This window comes from Nothobranchius furzeri, chromosome 1 (genome assembly GCF_043380555.1).
Source record: "Nothobranchius furzeri strain GRZ-AD chromosome 1, NfurGRZ-RIMD1, whole genome shotgun sequence".
Lineage (NCBI taxonomy): Eukaryota > Metazoa > Chordata > Actinopteri > Cyprinodontiformes > Nothobranchiidae > Nothobranchius > Nothobranchius furzeri.
Window position 1 is genome coordinate 49,870,109 of NC_091741.1, and position 22,999 is coordinate 49,893,107.

General features: G+C 40.1%; 1 protein-coding gene across 5 annotated transcripts in view; it reads right to left on the minus strand.

Annotated features, from left to right (window-relative positions):
- The window catches only part of grm8a (glutamate receptor, metabotropic 8a), a 409,634-nt gene that overhangs the window by 240,332 nt on the left and 146,303 nt on the right, over nucleotides 1-22,999 (minus strand). For all 5 annotated transcript variants that reach the window (XM_070549006.1, XM_070549010.1, XM_070549009.1 and 2 more), the window contains one exon: nucleotides 8,713-8,929. In XM_070549006.1, the coding sequence (XP_070405107.1) occupies nucleotides 8,713-8,929 (217 nt within the window). The remainder of the gene's footprint in view (nucleotides 1-8,712; nucleotides 8,930-22,999) is intronic.

Here is a 22,999-nt window from a genome sequence, read left to right on the forward strand (position 1 = left end):
ACTTATTATGGTAATATTTCTCCGGCAGTACAGGAAATGCTGTAAGGGTTACTTTATATGTACTCCTTTAACGTGGTATGTTTTTAACTTTGCATAATAATTGTCCAGTGCCTTGTTCAACAGCTGGCTGTGTGAAAGTGTTTTATAAATAAAGTTTGTTTTTGTTGACTAATAAAAGGAAGTAAAACACCTTTAATTCACTGTTAGCATTGTTAGCTCAATGTTAGCCTATAGCCTTCTTTACCTGATATTAGATTAAGACAAAAACATGCCATGGTACAAATAAATACCTTCTGGGTCACTCGTGTTTACTGACTCGCTTTTTGCCTGCTGAGCTCAGCGCAGATTTGGCTACTTCACCAACTCACAGAGAAACAGTAACTACATCCCGCTTTTGTTTTTATCCAAAGCAGAAAAACTGACAACCCTCCAGCCAGCTGAGAATGATTCTGTTTCAGTATAACCTTCCATCCAATACGATGGAGCCATTACACTGATTAGACTGAGAACAATAGTTATCTTACAAAAACGTGTAATACGTGTTATTAATAAGGCAGATTATTTGGCACATACACATCTGTTGTTTTAAGAATTACATGTTATGAAATTTAAGGATTTAGTGCACTATAAAATAATGCAAATAATGTATAAAGCTAAATTTAATTTACTTCCGCAAAGTATACAAAAGTTTTTTTTCTTGCGTAGAAACTTAAGTATGATTTTAGAGATATTAATAAATTTACTGTTCCTTTGGCAAAAAAAAGAAGTGAAAATGAAATGTAAATCTGTGATGGGGGTTAAACTATGGACTAATGCCAGTGTAAATGTAAGAACTTGTGGTACATTTTTGTTGTTTAAAAGAATGGTTTTGAAAATAATTTTTGACGGTTACAAGAGTTTATAAGTTGTGTTGTAAATGTAAGAGTATTGTGAACTTATTTGACTAAACTGTGTATATTTCTCTTCTTCTTTTCTATTTTTTACTTAAATTGTACAGATTTATGTGTTAAAGGGGTAGATTAATTTGTTTAATTGGTTAAAAAGGACAGGTATAAATATAAGCATTTTGTTTCGGCCTGAGCCTTTTCAGTTAATTTAAATGTAATGTAATGTTTTATTGATTATTAGTATTATGATTTTTGACTGAATACATTCAAATTCAGTTCAATTTGTGATTTTTTTTCACAGCCAAATTCTTACAAACTGCACCTTTAAACGAAAGACAATGTTCTCAAAAATGACTCACTCACTCAAAGAATTTATGGTGTTAAGACATCTTAATGCTTCCACTAGTGGTTTAATTTAAGTCATAAAAGGGGATAAGAAGCATCTTTGCCTTGATCACCATCCAGATGGGAGATCACTGAAGCACAACCAATAACCAGCACAGGTGCTACGGTTGGTGAGACTGCTCTACTCACACGGTGTTTTGCAGAATTCTGCTGCGCCAGTGAATTACAAGTTTATTTTCAATATTTTGTGTCAATAAAGAGTTACGCAGCCCTGTAGAAGCTACATCATCATCAATGCTTTGCATTGACTCATTCTTTCCTGCAACCTAAAATCTAAAATCTATTTCCAGCTTTCCCTGAAGCAGTTCTTGCAGCAACAACAACAACAACAACAAAAAAAGAATAATAAAGATTTTGCTGACTGCTGTGTGAGCTTGGCTGAAAAATTAGTTGTGCAGAAATCCCAACGATCTTCTCCTGGGAGCGGCACAAAACTGCAGCTGTGCAGCAGTAAATGTTAAGTAGGACATGTTCAGTTTCAACGACTATATTGGAGAGGCAAATATTTCATTTTCTCAGTACGATGCTTAAGGAGGAAGACGGGTCAAGGGAACTAAGCACCGTGAAACTAGCGTTATCATTGGAGCAAGGACCCAAATCAACACCCTCAGTGATGTTTGACTGGCGCTAATTTGACTTGTGAATCTATTCAGAAACTTTTAGGTGATTAACATTCATGTATGCAATCATGAAGGCACTCTATTTTACATTCACACTGTCAAGAAGTACCAGTGGATAATTACATGCCAATTTATACGGGTGTTTGCCGCCACTAATCAGATTGCCTTGCAATTATTACACTATAATCACAAAATAATCACCTAGAAATTCCCATGGATCTTTGTGTGGTGGTACACCGTCCTCCTGATTGCATTTATTAACTAAAATATAAACACATCTGCATGCATAGCAGTATTTTTGGAGACCAAGCTTACGGGGGTTGGAGTTTAGGCACTTCCTTGCTATGGTGGAATATTTAAGGGATTACGGAGGTGAGTTGATGATGTTTAGATGAACTGAAGCGATAGTTTTTATGCAGAAGTAATACTTGTGAATGTATTATTTCAATACAATCTCCTCTTGCTTACAAATATATGAGAAGCTGAGATATAAAATAAAATAAAATAGAAACTAGAGATTAGTGTGATTTTATGAACGAAATTTACCTTTAGTCTAAAGGAAAAAGCTATAATCAATGGGGGGGGGGGGGGGGGTTGAATATACAGCAATTTCACATGGTGATCAAAGCTCAAGTAGTTAATCACAAGTGTTAGAATTGTATACAGTTTTTTTACTTAAAGCTATGATGGCAAACTTGGAAAACGCATTAGGTGAAACTTTTTTATGCCTCTTTTATTTTTTACATTTATTTATCCAAGTGAACTGTTTGAGAACTACTTCTCCTTTACAAACATGACCTGGCCAACATGCTGCGTAATGTTGGCCAGACAATGTATACAATATAAGACACAGCACAAACATTTACATTAAATAAAGTTAATATAAAAGTAAAAGAGCTTAAATGTGTATTTTCATTATTGTCCGCAGGAACAACAGTCAACTATTGTACTTTGGATGGTCTGCTTGATTTTGGAGAACACTAGGAGTGCTATGGAAACGTTTCCAGTCGTGTGGTGCTGCACTGCTATTGTTATATAAATAAGAAATAAAAACTAGACTACTTTAGTTAACTAGTATCACATATCTCCTGTTATGCATACTTAAAACATCCTCTACTTGTATTTAAGTTCAGCTAGTTGTGCTAAACAAAAATCTCTCAAAAAGTTTTCCTTAGATCTGTCATATGTTGACATTTCAAGTGAGAGGAGAAGTAATTGAAGAGTTTGATGTATAACTTGTGTACGGAGTGTAAACCGACAGCGATTATTTCTGATATTACATTTTAGAATATCAGCTGATCAATCATCACTAATACTTACTAATAATCAAGAAAGTACTTTGTAATCGTAAGACCAGTCTGTGATGGGGGGCCTTATAATAAGTAGAACCATCACTTTCCATGTCACATTGAAGTATTCCATATAAATATGTGTTGAATCAAACTTATTAACTTGCGTCACATCAGGATTTGGGGGAGGAGGAGATTGTTGGCGAGACAATTTCTGTTTCTCTATACTCAAATACATTCTTGTGTACTTGACAAGTACATCAGGAGGTCTGTTTAACCAAGAATGGGAGGGAGAGGGCAGCATTTGGAACAGAACCATACTCCGTTACATCATAGTGTCACGGAAAAAAGAACGACCTGACATAAAAATAAAAGTCTAGTTTGTCCCTAAATGACAAAATAACAATGAATACACATTCTTTTTTATACTATTTGGTCCACCTTTGATCAAAATAGATATAATACCAGCATTTCCTACTTTTAAATCAAGAAAAAAATTTTTTTTTTCATCAAAACAGAGCTATGCTGCTTTTATTTCGATAGTGGGTTAGTTAATTGGCATTTTGTGAAGATTTTGGAAAAAAATACATACAGCTATTTTTTCAAGTACTTTACAATAAGAGACAACTGACAGGAAGAGACGGAACAAGCTAGTAAACAAAGCTAGCTCGGTTCTGGGTTGCCCAGTGGCTACAGTTGAGGAGACGTGTGAAAGGAGGATGCTGGGGAAGATGACCTCCATCTTAAAAAGAACCCTCCCACCCACTGCGCTCCAGTGTGGAGACCATGGACAGCTCCTTCAGATGCAGACTGAGACAAGATCAGACCAGATGTAAAACTGAACGCTACCGTAGGTCATTCATCCCAATTTTTTGTATATTATTTCAGAAATGGCCATTGCAGCATCAAAACGTATCCCGGCTCTAAATGCTCTGAATCAACCATAAAACCTTTGCAATACTTTGTCGCTGTTCCTTATTATATGTCCTGTTGTTCTGTATCCTGATTCTTGTCATCTTTCTGTCACACTCTGCAGGTTATTTCACAACTTTAACACAAACACCCCCCCAACAACTCCGCCTGGTCCTTCATTTTGAGTTTTGGCAGCTCTGCCATCTCTCCATCCTCTCGGTTCGGTTCAAGAGCTGCAGAGTAAACAACTGACTGTCTGCTGTCACAGCATGTCGCCCACCCATACACACCGAAAGCAAGGAAACCCACTATGCTGACCAGCACAAACACGAACACACACCAACGCTGAGGATTGCTTTACCCTTTGGAGTGGCTCACACACACGAGCACACACACACGCGTGCATACACACACACACACACACACACACACACACACACACACACACACAGCGATCTGACACCACAGAAAATATCTATGTGCTGACTGTCACTGCATCCAGCCTCGGGTGAGGTGGCTCTTGAGACGCACCAAGATGGACAGATAGACCACAGCATGCACACACACACACACAGAGAGAGAGAGAGAGAGAGAGAGAGAGAGCTGTCATCACTGCAATAGCACACAAACAATGAGGGGAAAACAGCAATGCTAGGATATACCAGAGTAATGAGAATGATCTACATAAATCAAAGAAGGGAGAGCTCGATCGACACATTCTCAAAAGAATTCTTTTCTCCTCTTCGGCTCCCTCAGTCTGTAAATATTTGTCAACATGATGTGTTTCAAAAAACATTTTTTTGAGCCATAAACAGGAGGAAACGACAGCATTTTGATCTGTCAACATCACTTGGAGGATTTCAGAGAGTGATTTAAGAGTGTATTTACACAACTTGATGCTCAGAAAACCACAGGGGCCGGGCTTTTAAGATTTAAATCAAAACAAACGAGTCTGTCACTCTAATGAGTTTTGTTCACTCAAATTATGTTCCAAGTGTGAAATCCACTCACTCGTTCATATACTAGTCCACCTAATATTAATTTAACAGCTGATCTTTACTGTAAAGTATATGCATAATTAAGAGCTTTGTGCATTTTTGACTGAATTAGCATAAAAATGTTTGTCTGGCCTGCCAGACTCATCCTCTGTTTAATTCTGCACAGAGAAAGAGTCTGGTAACTCACAGGCAGAAAGGCACCCGAGGGGCGGGACTAGGCAGTTCAAAAATAACCAATCAGAAAAAAAGATGGACATGCCAACTGTACCGCGTGATACTGTAGTTTTATAGCTGTAGTAAAAAATGGCGTCTGGCAATGGCGCAAATATCTTTTTTTTTTTTTAAATAAAGGCTTTTAGCGCATCTACTTGTTGCAGTTTTAAAGACATTCAAGTCATTAAGAACAGAGGAAAGAGCCAAAGTGAAGTCCGCTGATGTCTTCGTTGTTTATGAGAAACTGGGCGGCGCTGTGTGACGTCCGCGACGCTGTCGTTTTTTTAGCTGTAGTCAAAAATGGCGTCTGGCAACAGCAAAACACCTTTCTTTAGAAATAAGGCTTTTAGCGCTTCTACTTGTTGTTTTAAAGACGAGTCCAAGTCATTTAGAACAGAGAAAAGAGTAAATACCGCTTCAGTCGCCATGGACAACAAACTCGGCATTGTGGTGTGTGACGTACGCTACTCAGCGCTGATTGGCTCGGTTAGAATTCTCACGAGGTGGGGTTATTTGAACAGGAGAGTTCCCAGACCCTTTCTCTGTGCAGAATTCAACAGAGTCTGGCAGGCCAGGCTAATAAAATGTGCTAAAATTGCTAACTAACATTTACAATTTCCATTAAAAATGACCAAAATGGACAAGTTCTGTGTGCAGATCTAATCTATACAGACATGTATGCCATTCACCTCAGTTTAAGACAACCCACAGAGTTAAATGAAAGGTAAAGTGAAGGGACTTAACCGAAGAACAGAGTTCTCGATCCCCAGTGAGTCGTGGAGAATGGCTGCTTATACTGAGCCAGGATTCTCTGGAGGTTTCTTCCTGTTAAAAGGGAGTTTTCCTCTCCACTGTCGCTTTATGCTTGCTTAGTATGAGGATTGCTGTATAGTCACTGACACTAGTCAGTGACTTGATGCAATGTGCTGGGTTCCTTATATAGGAAACATTATTTCTGATTGGCTTAATAAACTGTGAATTGGAATGTTTATTATGTGAAGTGCCTTGAGACGACTCTTGTCGTGATTTAGCGCTATATAAATAAACTTGAATTGAATTGAATTGAAGTTCAAAGAAATCTGAGGCTCACGTTTTTAAATTATGTGGGAAAATCATTCAAAGTCCTTTTCATTGATCTGCATTGCCTACACCTAGCGCCATCAGCAGACTGCACGAGTAAGGTCACTGCAGAGAGAACTGAAGAAGTTGCATTCCTGCGGGTCGATTCTGATTTACTTTCAGAGGAAGCCAAGCCTCGTATGGTATTCTGTTTCCCCTAGATGCTACACAGTAGCAACTACGTATAATGACACCTGTTGCAAACCTGAGTGGATTAAATCCACTCTTCTTTACTATATCCAACACAAGCGTCAAATGAATGCTTTACTTTTAGCAAAAGTAACTTTCCACTCTTCAGAAATACTCATGCCCTCCTTTGCAGCGGCTCCTTGGCAGAAGCAACTTTATTGTTTGTTTAATAAAAGTTTGCTGAAGTGAAATTTATGCTTGGCACAGTGATCACTTCACTCCCAATTAGTCACGTTACTCCCAGTTAGTCACATCGTTGGCTTTATTGGTTTGAAAAACAAAGGCTTTTTCAGAAAAACTGATTATTGTCTGGATTTTGGCACTAAATGTTCCCCAAACCGCTCAAAGCTACAGCCAAACTCAGGTGGAGAACAAACAGATATGGGGTTCCATTTGTGCCAAGAACGTGTTAAATTTGTTGTTCTTGTCACCTTGTCCAGCTGTTTTCCTACTCTGTCGCCTGTCGACATGTGATGTCAGTTTTCTCTGTTGTCAGGCCATTGTCACGTGATGTTGTCATGTTCTGTTGTTGTAATCTGTTGTCCGACTGTGATTTTACCTGATGTCGTCTGAACAGGACATACATTTCAGGGTAGTTTAACACCATATGGATGTGACTGTCACTAGTTTAAAAATACATTACGGTAAAGGTTACCTGTGGAAAAGAAAGCATTCAACCTTAACATGACTCCTCAGACTTTGATGGTCCTGTAGTTTTCTAGCGCTGTACTTTCTGGACCTGCTCATGGTCCTTCGCCTGCCAATTATGTCATACTACGGCAATACCAGTCAGCCAAAATATAGTGCATCTCTTTTTTGATTCTGTTATTTCACATATGCTTTGGAAAGAGTTTAGTGGTCTTGTTATTAAATTCATATTTCTCACTGCCTACATGTTTTTGAATGTGGTAACGTAACTTCTGTAAGTCCAGCCAGCCATCTAGTGTGATGTCAGACAGGCGCAGAACCCCGAGCCAACCAGAAGGAAACATGGTGTCTAATATGGAGTCCCCCAGAGATGGTAGACCAGCGCCTGATGTACTTTAGACCTGATTTCTATGGTTTTGTGGCATGAAGCTGCCAATATTTTTCAACAAATCGACATCATTTTAATCATTTTCAACAACGTTTTGATGAATATTTCCAGAGATTAATGGCAGAAATACACATTGTCACTTTCACTCACTTGTGCAGTGACCATATGAACTGAACAAATAATTTTGGCACATTTGGAACCCCATAAACGAGCAAAAACATGAGAAGTTCTCAATCAGTCAGGGTAATTTCAGCTGTATGTCCTCTCTCTCCTGTGTCATTATCGGTCCCATGTCATGTATGAGATTGTACGGCAACATTCTCACTGTAATTAACGTCAGAAAAACCAACAGAAAATACTAGTATTCATAAAAAAGGAACGCCGGGAGGGAGGCGATGGCATTCACGACTGTAAGCCATGTTAATTACGCGCCCTGCTGCCTTCAGATGACTGCTGGGATTTAATGAACTGAGAAAGAGGAGCTTTTCACACAGTATAAAGCAGCTGTGTACTGTAAGAATCACTTATACTAATTAGAAGATGAATGAGCATTAGTCTTCTATTGCTGTGTGTTCCATTTAGTTACTTTGTGCTGGTTGATATAATCAAAGTGTTCACGCAGGAATGCATAAGACGCTGTTTGCAGATGTCACTGCAGGGTTTTATTTATATAATCTCGTTGCATCTTGTGGCCTTTACTTCAAGTAGAACAAGCAGAAAGAGGGCAGGACGTAGGCAGGAAGAAGGGGAAGAAACGCTGCAAAAAACAGGACGTGTACCTTAGTCTACAAGAAGGTTGACTTTCTGCTCAATAAGCTGCTGGATGCCCCAGTTCTGTTAATTCTCAAGCGCAATATGCAAAGATACAGTTATTCCCTGTGTGCTTATGCAATATATATACCTAAAACAAGTGGAAAACGGACCAATGATCTCTTTATGAAGGTAAGAAATTAGAAAGGAGCAACATCCTCGTCGGATCAGCTTCATGATGTGCATCAAAAAGGCTCAAGAGCTGTTTTAGGGGTGAAAATAAATAGTTCCTACCAGTTTCTCTGGATATCTGGATGAAGGCTTCCACACCGCTTTCCCCGTAGTTTCCCTCCGAGGCCAGCGTGGACACGTAGTTCCACTCCATGGCCGTGACGATGTCCATCATGGCCTGGGCCTGGTAGGAGTCAGGTGGCACAACACGGGAGAAGAAGTCATAGCGACTGTTGTCACTCAGCTCAGGAGCTGTGGAGGCATAGCTGATCTGGGGGATCTGGAAAAGCAGATGGAAAATAAACCCATCAGCAATTTATAAATAACTCCTTCTGCAACTAATTTTCTATTTGTTCGTAATACTTAACTAAAATCAGATTTGAGAATTGACAGCTTGAACAACCATAATGTCAGTTATAATATCGACTAGCCGAGCCATAATAATTTAGTTTTTGTTCATCTTTAACAAATTAAATCTTACGTAAAAAATCATCTTCAACAGTTTAGAAAAAGAGCACAAAAGAGGAAGAATCAGTAACATGAAAGAAGGATAAAGAAGTTAAGCTGCCAATTCAAAGGATTACTCTTTAACAATGGTGTCAAAAGTGACAGATGAGCAGAGATCTGAAGCACAAGAAGACACAGCAGGACAGACCGCCTCAAAAACCCACAAAAGACAGATACCAGGATGACAGGATGACAGAAGACGCACACAAGCACACGTGTCGCCAGTGATAGGTAACGTAACAGGCCGAAGGTGCTCGACGGCAGACAGGCAGATTGATTTTTCCCCTGACAGAGGGGAACAGCAAAGGGAGGAGGAGGATCTGCATCTGTCAACATTCACAAACACACACACACACACACACACACACACACACACACACACACACACACACACACACACACACACACACACACACACACACACACACACACACACGCGCGCGCGCGCGTGTGTTGGAGACAATTCTCTGGCATTCAATGGGAGTAGGACTAATCTCCCAGTCTCACCCTAAACTAGAGACACATCAGCTGTCTGTCTTCTATAAACACACACACACACACACACACACACACACACACACACACACACACACACACACACACACACACACACACACACACACACACACACACTTATGGACTGCACACAGTTTGCTGTGTTCAGCAGTTGTGTCATATTGTAGCCTGTGTGTGTGTGTGTGTGTGTGTGTGTGTGTGTGTGTGTGTGTGTGTGTGTGTGTGTGTGTGTGTGTGTGTGTGTGTGTGTGTGTGTGTGTGTGTGTGTGTGTGTGTGTGTGTGTGTGTGTGTGTGTGTGTGTGTGTGTGCGTGTGTGCGTGCGCGCGCACGCACACGACTATAACGTTTCTAAAGCTAATCAGTCACTGTCCCTAGTCCCTTCAGGCATCATCTGGAGCCCCGCCCATCCACCATCTACTCTTCGCCATTTTAAAAGGTTACAGATCAATTCTGTGGATTTTTTGACAGTTTTGGAAAGGTTGCTTAAGCGGATCTAAATTACGTCATCGAGACCAAAGCACTCATGGTGAAAATGGTTTGTTAGAGCCTCGTGTTTCACTTTAAATCAGATACTTTCCGTATATGAACACTAATCATAAACTAAAGAGCTTTATAAGCTTTACCGTGTGACGGCGGCACAGGAGTTAAGTGCTCGCCCCGTGATCGGGAGGTGGCAGGTTCGAGCCCTGCTCAGTCTGTCGCTGTCGTTGTGTCCTTGGGCAAGACACTTAACCCACCTTGCCTGCTGGTGGTGGTCGGAGGGACCGGTGGTGCCTGCGTACGGCAGCCTCGCCTCTGTCAATGTGCCTCAGGGCAGCTGTGGCTACAACGTAGCTCATCACCATCAGCATGTGAATGTGTGTGAATGATTGTGTTGTAAAGTGCCTTGGGGGGTTCCAGGACTCTAGAAGGCGCTATATCAAATACTCGCCATTTACTCTTCATCATTTGTCATTTGAACTGGCAGATCAACCACTTTGGGCCCCGGTGTTTTAATAAAACTTATTAAATTTAGGCAAAAAAAATACTTTATAAAGCTTGCAAGTGTTTTTTAGTTAAATACAAATCTGACAATATTCAAATGTAGTAGTAGTAGTATTTTATTATATTTTAGAAATATTTTACAATATATTATGACCCTCATTTACCCAATTAAATTCTTTTTTTCTTTTCCTTATTTTTGCTTTGTTTTGAGCGGCGTTGGTTGATTTACATTATGCAGAAAGAATTGAACAACAGGCTGAATGAATGAATGAATGTCATGGATTTTACCAATACGTTTATCAATAACCCATTTCCTATAGTGAAGAGAGAAGGAGACAATGAGCAGACACGTCAAACAGTTATAACTGTGGCAAGATGCCGAAGCAAATGCCCCGAACATCTGTTGACGGACTTTATTTATAGTGAGCAAGATAAGAAAGGAGGAGTGAATGAATGAATGAATGAATGAATGAATGAATGAATGAATGAATGAATGTACTGCTTTACATAAGAAAAAAGTGGAACAGTCTGCCTTATTTAAATTAAATGGTAAATAAAATTTTGAAATATTACCAATAAATTACTTTCTATTATGTTCCCTCAACCACTAATCAGATTAGGAAACCCAGCCTAATTCACATTTAGCAAACAACTGTCTACAGTTTAGTCTCTCGTTTTATATATCAGGATTTGGTCTGATAGCTGAGAGTCATCTCCATCACATATTCCCAGAACTGCATGTTTATGTTGCATAAAACTGGAAATCATCCATTAAATCAAAACCGCACACAGCTAATTATTTCAGCAGATACAAGTAATGGCCACAACTCAGTCAATTTGGTGGAAGATCCTAATATTATATTAGTACATATTTGCAGGTATTTTTTATAGTTTTTTTTACATTTTTGTTTCAAGATTTTACCAACAGGGTCACGCCTCCATTATTATCCTAGTTTAATAAGACTATGAGAGCCAGCAGTTGGCCTTTAATTACAATTCCAAACCAACGTTTCAAAGTCGTTTGGAGAAGTACAACAACAGAAGTGCAACGTGCTTCAAAAAGCTTTTGCTATTAAGTTTGATGTTAATTATAAAAGGAGATAACATTGAACTTTGATGCTGAAATAATAAGGAAAGCTGTTGCAAACTTTTAATAAATTCACAGCAATTTATTGCAATGAATGCCAGAGGCAGTCCCACTCAAAGACCTGCATCTGAATGTGTTCTGAGATCCAAGGTTTATTCGTGCCTCCAACGTCACACCTTTTGTGGCTGTGCCGGCGAACTCGTATGGGCTCGCCTCGCACGCTCCCTCTTTACTCCTGCTGGCATCTTTATTACACGAGCTGCAGAAAATGTACACAGGAAAACACACGCCGCTCCCGTCTCGTCAGGAAGACATTACAATACCTTGACATGGGAATGACAGGAACACGGACCTGGCATCGGCAGCTTGAAACAGTTTGCTGCATTCACAGTTGCCATGACAGCAACGTCACCGTGAGGAAAGAAGCAGCATTAGGAGCGCATTCATCTGGGAACTCGACTACTTCAGGAAACCTTCAGCTACACCACATAAATTAAAGATCAATTACAGCGGGTGTGTTTTAACGGATAGATGATTTCTGTTTGTGTATTTTTTCATCAAAGTCAGCAACAGAACACACAAAAGCTCTAACACAGGCAAGGGGAACCCTGGTCCTCGAGGGCCGGTATCCTGCATGTCTTTGCTCCAACACGTCTGACTCAGCGGTTGAGTCACCTTTTCAGCAGCGCATCAGGCTCTGCAGAAGCCTGTTAATCACCTGCTGATTGAAATCAGGTGTGTTGAAGCAGGGTTGAAACAAAAATATGCTGGATAGCGGCCCTTGATGGACCAGGGTTCCCCAACCCTGCTCTAACGCGTCCGTTTTCAGCAGTTATTTATCAATTCTGAAAGCAGAATTTTCTGGTGTTTGTGTTTCTCTGTTGTTAAATTGCTTCTCACTTCCTTCAGTGAACTCAAGAGTTCATAGATGGGACATCGGAGAGCGGTTATTAGTCACGTCTGCCAGGAGAGCACAATTGGAAACTTTCATAAAGTCCAGAATGTGGATGTATAATTTATAGAGTGTAGAGATAAACAAATCAAAGTCACGCCAGCACACAGAAACAACCCAGGACACAAATTGTGTGCACGCGGCTCTGAACAGTGTGTGCCTTTGTTTGTGCATTTCTCTGCTTTTCCGCTTGTTTTGCTTTTACTCTGTGTACATTTAAATATGCGAATATCCATTTCAAAGAGATCTGAATGCACTTCTGCAGGAATATGAGCTATTTTGTCTGTTTACAACAGCTAAGGGAAGGAAACCGAGTGACCTGGGCAATCCTGATACTTTGATCTTTTGTTATTTCCCCCCTCAGCTGGAAAACAGACCAACGTAGACACAAACACACCCTTTGTATACACAGCATTGTCATCTTCTTGTCATATTCCCAGAAATATTACTGAATAAGAATCTAGAGCAGGGGAGAAAAAACCCTGGAGCAGTAAGAGAGGGAGACTGGATCCAATCACGTCTTCCACATGCACACCTGTGTGTGTGTGTGTGTGTGTGTGTGTGTGTGTGTGTGTGTGTGTGTGTGTGTGTGTGTGTGTGTGTGTGTGTGTTTTTAAAGAATACAAAAAGCATCTCTGAATACATTAAAGCAATCCCACAGCTCTTGGTCAACTAGAAATGCACTAAATGAGTGTGTAGAAGCACAACTACAAGCACATCTAATGCCCTGTAACATTTGAGTCTAGTAAATCCCTCGATGTACCGTGAGGTTTTTCGAAGGAAGTGGAGCAGGAGCTGGAAAATTAACGAGTTGGTTGCCCCACATGGCCGAGGAGGAAGATTATTCCTCCAATCCCTTTAATTCCATTTGCTTTAATGAATGTGTGTGTGTGTGTGTGTATGTGTGTGTGTGTGTGTGTGTGTGTGTGTGTGTGTGTGTGTGTGTGTGTGTGTGTGTGTGTGTGTGTGTGTGTGTGTGTGTGTGTGTGTGTGTGTGTGTGTGTGACAGAGAGAGAGAGAGTGTGTACATTAAAATAGAGAAGCCTGTTGTGTTTTAATTAACGCCGTCTCACTTTCACCAGCTTATCAGTCGGGTAATGTATTGTTTATGTGTCTTGATACGTAATTGTCTGTAATTATGTCACTGAGCTGATCCTTAATGAAAACCCACTGAAGTTCCTGCTTCTGGTGGTGGGTTTTAACTGGTCAGCTCACCAGCTGGATCCAGACTGAACTATTACTAACAACTACAAGAGAGGTTACAAGTTAATCGAGCAGACAAATTCTTGTTCCAATTTGAACAAATCCTAATAAACTCCAACGTTGTTGAGATGTTTCAACAGTTACTGAATGAACAGACCAGAGCCTCTAGCAGAAAGCAGCGGCAGCAAAGCTGAACTGGCTTTGGTTTGTCCCTGGTCATTCATAAACCACCTGAGCAAAGACCCAGGTTACAAGTCTTGGTGTCATAATTGATTCAGACCTGAGCTCCACTGGTCACATTAAGGCTCTAACTAGATCAGTGTTTTATCATCTTCATCAAATAGCTCCACTCAGGGGTCTCGTGTTCAGACAAGACCTGAAACTCATTCATGTGTTCATCTCCAGCAGGTTGGACTATTGCTACGGTCTTTTGACTGGACTTCCAAAAAAAAAAGCTGTGAAGCAACTGCAGCTTATTCAGAGTGCTGCTGCTAGAGTCTTAACCGAATACATCAAATGATAAATGACCCGCACTTGTATAGCGCCTCTCAGAGTAAGGACTCCAAAGCGCTTTACACTACAGTGTATCATTCATCCATTCACACACACATTCACACACTGGTGGTGATGAGCTACGATGTAGCCACAACTGCCCTGGGGCGCACTGACAGAGGCGAGGCTGCCGAGTCCACCGGTCCCTCCGACCACCACCAGCAGGCAAGGTGGGTTAAGTGTCTTGCCCAAGGACACAACACCAGAATTGTCTCTGTCCGGAGCCGGGATCGAACCTGCAACCTTCCGATTACTGGACACCCCGCTCAACCTGTTGAGCTACTGCATCACTCCTGTTCTCCAGTAAACTACAGTCAATTTCAAAGTACTTCTACTTGTTTATAACTCACTAAATGGCATGGGGTCAGAAACCATGTCTGATCTCCTTCAGGTGTATACGCCCAGCATATGCATGTGCCCCAACTCTAGTAACTATTTAATGAAATTAAAAACTTTCATGTGTTCATCAGCCTTTGAATGAATGTTTCTTATGCCGCACCTTTTGCACCGTAACTGCTCAGCCTTTCACGTTGTGCTTTTATTTTATTCTTACATCTAATTAAATGTATTTAAAATTTTAAAATGCTGTTTTATGTTGTCACATTTATTTTAATGTTTTATGTTCTTGCTGCCGGCCTTGCTCCTGGAAAGCACATTGAATTGTGTCTGTGTGTGAAATGTGCCGTATACATGAAGCTGCCTGGTCTTGTCTTTGTCCTGAAGATGTGCGCTTTGAATTTATTGAGATGATGAAAGATTCAGGATGAAGGAAAAAAATGTGATGAACTCAGCAGGACACCATGGACATATTTTGGAGGGGGAGGGACAGGCATGTCTTCATCATTCTTTCATAGGGCAGCTTCGATCCAGTCATGATTTAGACCTATTTTTACCGACAGGATGTTATGTTATTTTTATTTTAGTGACCAGACATTCTAAAAATTGTGGAAAATGGGATCCTGGACCACCCCTGCCACCACCACCACCACTCAAGCCACATGTGTCTCCCCATTTTTCATTCATTCATTCGTTTATTAATTTGTAAAGCACCTTCCACAACCTTAGCAGAAGCCCATGGCGCTGAACACAATCATAAAACACATTATAAGAGGAAACAGTGGCATGTAACATTAAAATAAAAGATAAAAACTTCGTAGCAAGCGTTTGTAGTTCAGAACTCCAGGGGTCTACCATAATAAAGGGTATATCTGCTGAAAGCAATGCCTCTCTGCTTTCTTGTTCTTTGAAAATCTTTCCATTTCTTAAAGGTGCATTATGTAAAACTGAAGTGAGAGTGACATCCTCTGGTCAAATCTGGGTACTGCAGCCCATTTTCAAACCTGTTTCAGGGTTGTTGCCAGCTATGGTTCAGCACTAGAAGATTTTAGATAACAAGCAAAGACAAATCATACAAATGAACTTAACACATAGATAATACATTTTACATTTAAATTAAACACATGAATGTGTTAAATATTTCGGATGTATAAAGTAAGGGGCTTTTCTACCCTTCATGCAGCTGCAAATAGGCGAGTCATTTACTAAGGGCTTGTTTTCTACAATCTGGCTGCTCTTTTCCCTCACAAGAACAGAAGGGAGGACGGAAAGGAATACAGTGTCATGATATGACAGATGTCTCTTTCAAATGTATTCTACAAACATGACAATGAGCCTTGCTATTGTTCCAATTCACCATTTATGTGTTTATGAGAACCGAAGTTTGTTAAAAGAATCAGTTCACCTCCTCTCCTCCTCAGCAACCATTATGTCTCTTGCTGCTAAAACTTTTACACCTTGCAAGCAGCTGGTACACAAACCCCACACAAAAGAAAACACAAATGCAGTGCAATTTATGTATAAATGCAATAGAAAGGTGAGAACTGAAGCAAATTTTTAAAAGCAACTTTTTACACAAGTTAAGTGAAGCTTGGAGAGTTCACACCAACATTATTGGTAAAGTGGCTGGACCTAAAATGTAATGACAGTTAAAAAATTTACTTCAAGATACCATGTTGTAGCGGATCAAAGGACAAGTTTTCATCAACATGAACAAAAATTGACTTTTAATTTGCAGCCACAAACTGCGTCACACATCCAGGGACGCATTACAGCTGTCTGTCCTCCAAACCAGAGCTCTCCGCACCAGACCTGTGTAACGTGAGGAAATATGGGTTTTCTATGCCAAAGGTTTCGTTTGACTCAGCTGGGTCAAGAGCTGGGTCGCTGAGAACTTTCACCCACAGATTAAGACCTGAACACCAGCGAGTCTGGGAGAAACCATAACATCTGAACACCTGCAGTGCCAGAAGATGTGTTCCCATGGAAAAGCTAGTCATAACATAACAAACTTCCTTTCCTTTATTTTATGTTGTTAAATGATCAGTCTTATCACTTTGCTCATTATAAATGTGTTTTAATCAAATGAATGATTATTATGCTTTGGGTAATCATAACTATAATGAATCCATACTTAATTAAATAATGTTTGAAGATGTTATAATGACCTTCACACACACTCTCTCTCACAGTAAACTCCAAAACACATTTGCTGACGCACAAGTTTTGCTTTGAGAAGAGAAAGGCTTTTGGTAAGTTTCAGTCTTATGATTCAGTTCGAGTTTGTCAACGAGAGAGTTCGGACGTGTTGAACACGCACCCGGAAAGGAGCCTGCGGCTCCTTCCCCCCCCCCCCCCCCCCCCCCCCCCCTCCCACGCTGTTCCTGCCGAGCCAGACAGGATTACAACCGCTAACGCAGACTCGTCCCGAGTCTTTTGATTTTCTGAGTAATTTAAACTTAAGAAAGCGCATCTGCAAACGCTTCATTATCACGTGTACCGAGGTCATCTCTGGACCGGGTCGCAGCACGCCTTCGTCTTCTCTGCCAGCCGAGGTGTCACCCCTGGATGAAACATCGTCCTTTGACGTCCCGGGTCTAAAAGAGGGTCCGACTACGGTGAGGCAGTCCACGAGAGATGGCGTTTGATGCATCTTTTCCAACAAAACCTAAGTTTATTCAAACCATCACTTTTCACTCAGACACCTGTTTCTTCCTGAAGCAAAATCAGACGCACACACGCATTCATCTCACCTTATTCTCAATTTTCACTACATTTTGCACACACGCATCCATAATCACATCACATCACTCTCAATGTTCACACATTCAACACAAGGTCTATTTGAGCAAGTTTACAATATCAACTGTTAAAGATTGTTCAACAAAGTTGCAGATGTTGATTGTTGTTTCCTATGCTTGTCATTTCAAAATCATTAGTTTAATTTGAAGAATTAAATCTTTTAACTTTCAAACTTGTCTCTTCATTGAACTGAAACACAGACCCACGGATATGATCGACAGTTTATCGATGAAAACAACCTTTGAGTCTTCTTAAAACTATAAAATATGTAGGATGGTTCCTCTTTCATAAAAGAGCATAAACCATTACTCTACATAATTAAAAGAGCCTAATCAGGTTCACTACACCTGGTAACCGTACAAGAACACATAACATCTTCAGCCAAGGTCTCATGCAGAAGCGAGACTCCTGCATAGTTACTCTGAATAAAGTTCATCTCCCCTTAAAGTTCCTAAAATGTTTAAATAATCTGCGCTTTGATCAATGATGTGCTTAGAATGAATAGCTTTCCTACAATGATCCATTTCAGATTTTAAACTACATCAGATCAGTATGTGTTGATTTAATAAGTTCATCTATCAGTATACTCATACACATTATAATAAGGTTATTATTAATGTTTAACATTCACTTCACATAAGTGTTAAAACATTTCCACTTCACACTGAGAATAAACCGCTTAGTATCTGAGGGAAGGCGTGGCATTCTGAGGTATTTTTGGTGATGCCCTAAAATGTGTCAAATTCTGATTTGCCAAATTTATTAACAGAAGTTGATGAAACAGGAATTACTTCTTCATCTAGTCAGTTTCTAGCTGACTCCCAATCTGGCCAAATAGGGAACAAGCATTTTGAAACCATCCTCCTTTTGACCTCAGGTAAAAGCCTCTCTGCGACGGCTGCGAGCAAATACAGACACAAAGGCAAACACGCATTCCAGCTTCCTGTCGTGACCTGGAGAGATCTCAGACTAGACGGAACGTGTCGGAGCTAATCTACGAGTTCCTGGTACCTGGAGGTCCACGTCATCGGCAGTGTCCAGCTCGACCTCCTGACCCCCTGGATCTGCACGGGGATCTCCACACAAGGGTGCGCAGACTCGGTACAATTACGTCGGATGGTTTTTATAAACAAATCTCCAGCTTCTTAAAAACATACAGCCAAATAGATTTTACAACCAGACTCCACAAACACTCTCAGATACTGAAGAAAGGTTTTGCTAAAACATCTAGCTTCCATTGCATCATTTCATTCATACATTGTCTTGTTTAATAATTAGTTTAGGAAAATAGAAAAATTTTCATTTTTATAAATGATGTCCTTGACTCTGTCTGAATTAATATGAAGTGTGTTTATGGTCCCTGAAGAAGTAAAATAAACTAAAATCCTCTGATTAAACATTCAAAGATCAATCAGATTGATATTTCATATTTATATGGGATTATCGCATCTTATTGATCATTTGTTGCATACGTAGCCAATTCTTAACGCAACAATATGAGACAGTTTAATGTCCAGGGAGCGCTTTTACAGGAGGGCTTATAAACATCTGGCTAAAGTGGTGTGGCCTGCAGGATGTTTGGGGTTTTGGTTCAGAGTTGGGATCCAATGTTGTCGTCAGAAGCTAAAATGCTTATTTCTATTTAATGATGGGATGGTGTAAATATTTCATTCATAAAATCTTTCAGAATGAATTACCAGGACAGTGAGGATTCTGTGAAAGTTATTAAGGTTTTAATTTGGATTAAGAAAGTGTTGATTAAACGTGTGAAGCCAGGGAAATGGTCCAAACCAAAGTTTCTTTAAGTTATAGTTAACCAGAGCCAAAACTCAAAGTTGGAGAAAGGCAGTTAGTAGATACACCCTTCACAGCTGCACGGTGTCTTGTAACCATTGTTGACTTATTCAGTGATCCCAAAGATCTACAGGTTGTCAAAATTTTACAACATATTACAAATTTAAGACTGACAGCTCACTTATACTGAGCATTTTTCTTAGAGCAAAGTAGTTTCACTATTTAGTTTTTGCACGTGTACACTAACATTCATTAAAAATCCCCAAAGCAGCACATCTAGTCAGCTTCATGGACTGCTGCTGTTATTGAAAAACAATTTGTCCAGTCTCGATTCATCTAAACACAAATGAATCACTGTAAAACCCTAAAGTGGACTTCTCTCATCCGTGAAACAAGCCGATTCATAATTGACCTGTGTTCAACAACATCTTAGAAAGTTTACTGAAGAGAACAAGCTCATATTTGTTTTTCTTCCCCATTGGAAACGATCAATCCACACAAGAACGCTGACAACGTCTCATTTAGTGGCTAAAGTTTTCCTTTAGAACACCTCTAATAACCAATCACGAGTTTCACTGATATCTTCGGGGAGAAACTTTAGAAGTGAAACCAACAGAAACCAATATCTCAGAAGTCGTGCCACAAAAGGCCGTAAGTCTTACCCTTTTGTTCCTTAATAGCTTTGGCAATAGAGGGGAACAGTTTCATCCCTCAATAGATCAGTCTGAATCCCACAAAGGGAACTGAGAAGATAACTGACCGACAGATTTGGACCCTTACACACCTAAAGATCCAGATCAGTGGCTGTTTGCACGAGTCTTTCTACCTGTGCCCTAAATTAGATATTTCACTTCAAACTTTATGTCATCCTCACAAAGAAGACAAAGAAGCCACAAATGCAAAAAATTTTGTGTACTTCATACGGAAAAAAAGTCACCCTAAAATTCTAATAAAAAGACATCCTAGTACTGTTTTTGTCATGTAGCAAAGAGAGAACGGTGTGATTATGACCTAAAGTGGCCTTCATGTGTGTTTGTGTGTGTGTGTGTGTGTGTGTGTGTGTGTCAGGCAGTAATGGAGCTGTCGGGGGCCAGACACCGAGCATTAGGTTGATAGATGGCAGCGTTGTGAAGCTAATTAACCTCAGTGCTATACACATACAGATCGCTTCGGCATCTCACACACACACAAAGTCGGAGAGAGGAAATCTTGCATAAGCACAGTAACACGGACATGATCATTGTGGCTGGTCGGGGTTCACGATGTTTTAAATCATAGTGATGTCTCACTTCTCTGTTTCAAATCTGTTTGTTTATTTAAGAAATGGGGCGATGGTACTGCATCGCTCTGAAGAACAGTTTGCTTACTTTAAATGTGACTCAGCACTCACAGGCAGCAGCGGTTCTTATTTAATGAGAGCAGAACTGGCACTGAGAGACTTTACCAGGTTAATTTACCCAAACAAAGAGAGCTGGAGCTGAGACTTGAGCATCTTGTGCTCCTGCAAACCCCACCGTCTCTGCCCAGGACCATCCGTTATCTTCTCCTCGCTGGTTGTCTGCGTATTACTCATCTAATTTGAAGATTTTGCAGTTTGAGAGTTGCAGTGTGATGGCCGCGAAGTGCTGAATACAAGAAAAATAAAATACTACACAATTTGTGAAGACAGCATCAAAAGTAAAAAATAATAATAAATAGATGAGAGTAAGACACACACCTTTTGAGTTAAATGGAAGAAAATGTAAGGAACAGATCGTGAGATAATGTGTACTGTTCTGAGAAACTGACGTTTTTTAGAGAAGCTGATTTTAGAAAGCTAAATGTACAAACTGATACAATCGCCACATTTGGAAGCAGCATCTAAGAGATAAATGTCTAATTTGCCTGACGGGTCATTAGAAACACAGACATATATACATAGACACCCAGTGGGCTGGTGCAGCCTCTTGGAGCTGCCATAGTGGATGGCTGCCATCTTGCTGGAGTCGCCATTCCCCCCAGTGCATTTATTCCTACTGAGGAATGCTAACCCAACAAAAACACATTTTGTTAAGCTTTTTCCCCAAAACCAGACTTATGGTATGGCATGATAATTAAATTATTAATTTAATTGCATAAAATAAAATTAGAAAATGTTTAAAAAATCCTAAAACGTAGGCTAAAAAAGCCCCACAAAAGTCCCACATGATCTGTTTTCAATAGTGTGCTAGTTGTTGCAACCACAGGCTGTACAAAAAATGAGCATAGTTGCTCACTCTTCATTGACTCCAGTTGGGTTTGGAGAGTGGAACCCAACCAGTATGTCGGAGATGCTGTTACGCTCTCCAGCATTCAACATGACGCTTATGTATTCATATCTATGATTTTAAAACCCAAGATGTCAGCCATTATTTAAATTGGCTGCAAACTTCACGTTTGAAGTTCAATCTAATGCATGAACATCACCAATTTCAATGGTCTTGGTGGCTCTTTGCAGGTTTTCCAGGATGATGGATTAATTCCCCTCGACTGTAAAAATACAAAACACTTGTGTAAGCTTTCAGGATGGTGGGACTGACTTGGAGTCTTCTGACCCAGAAAAGTACAAATGCAGGCTAATTACCATTTACATTAAAGATTAAGTTTAAATACATTTGCAGTGGTATCAAGTAGGAATGAATGCCTTGTGGGTCATACTCTAGGGAAAAAAATCTCTGGTACGCCTGTTTCAGCACAAAGAATTCAGCTGGAGGAGTTATTTCCTGATATTTGGACATCTCGCCACTGATTGGCTAACAACTCTGCAACTCTACCACTAACTTTATTTGATTTGCAATGCTGTTTTAACTCCACAAATAACACAAGCCTGTAGAAGTTCTGGCTTGAGTGGTGGAGTTCCTCATGCTAACAGTTAGCTTCTACTAGCAGAGACATTTTCTGCCGTTTCTTGGAAGCTAAACCAACAACACCCTTCCCGTCGTGAAACAAGATGGGTGAGTGCGTGAACGTTGCGTGGCGGTGTGACGTCGATCTGTCAGGCTTTTCTGAAAGTGTTTGTCCATCTTTTTTCTATCGAAAGCTAATACAGGAGATAGGAGTAGACTCTTTCCCTGTTCAGCCTGCATGAAAAACTTAAAGTGACCGATCATTTTCAAAAATAAGTGAAAACTGATTACTCAGTGATCCTGGTCTGAAATACCTTGATGTAGAGGTTGTATCTCGAGGGTGTGCGAGAACAGCAGGTTATTCTCACTACAAGTTGTTTTAATGTGATGTTTGTTACACAAAACATTGGCGTTGGCAGTGTTGGTATGGATCAGTGCCAACAAATGAAACAAACGAAAAATAAAATTCTTGCTGAAAGTAAAAAGGCAGCTGCTGCTGAATGAAGACAAAACAGAGTGTAAATCCTCTAATACTGGCCTACATTAGCCAGTCCCGCTGTCAGCGGGGGTAAATAAAAGCCGGTCTCTAATAGTTATTAGAAAAAAATATTAGAAAAAAATTTGCAGCAATGTCATCAACAACAGAGCTGAGTCAGGAGGTAGCCGTTGCAGCACAGAACCTTATTTATTTTGCTGACTGGGAGTAAAAATCTCCGAAATTCGTGCGATCGGGACTAAAACAAATGTGTGTG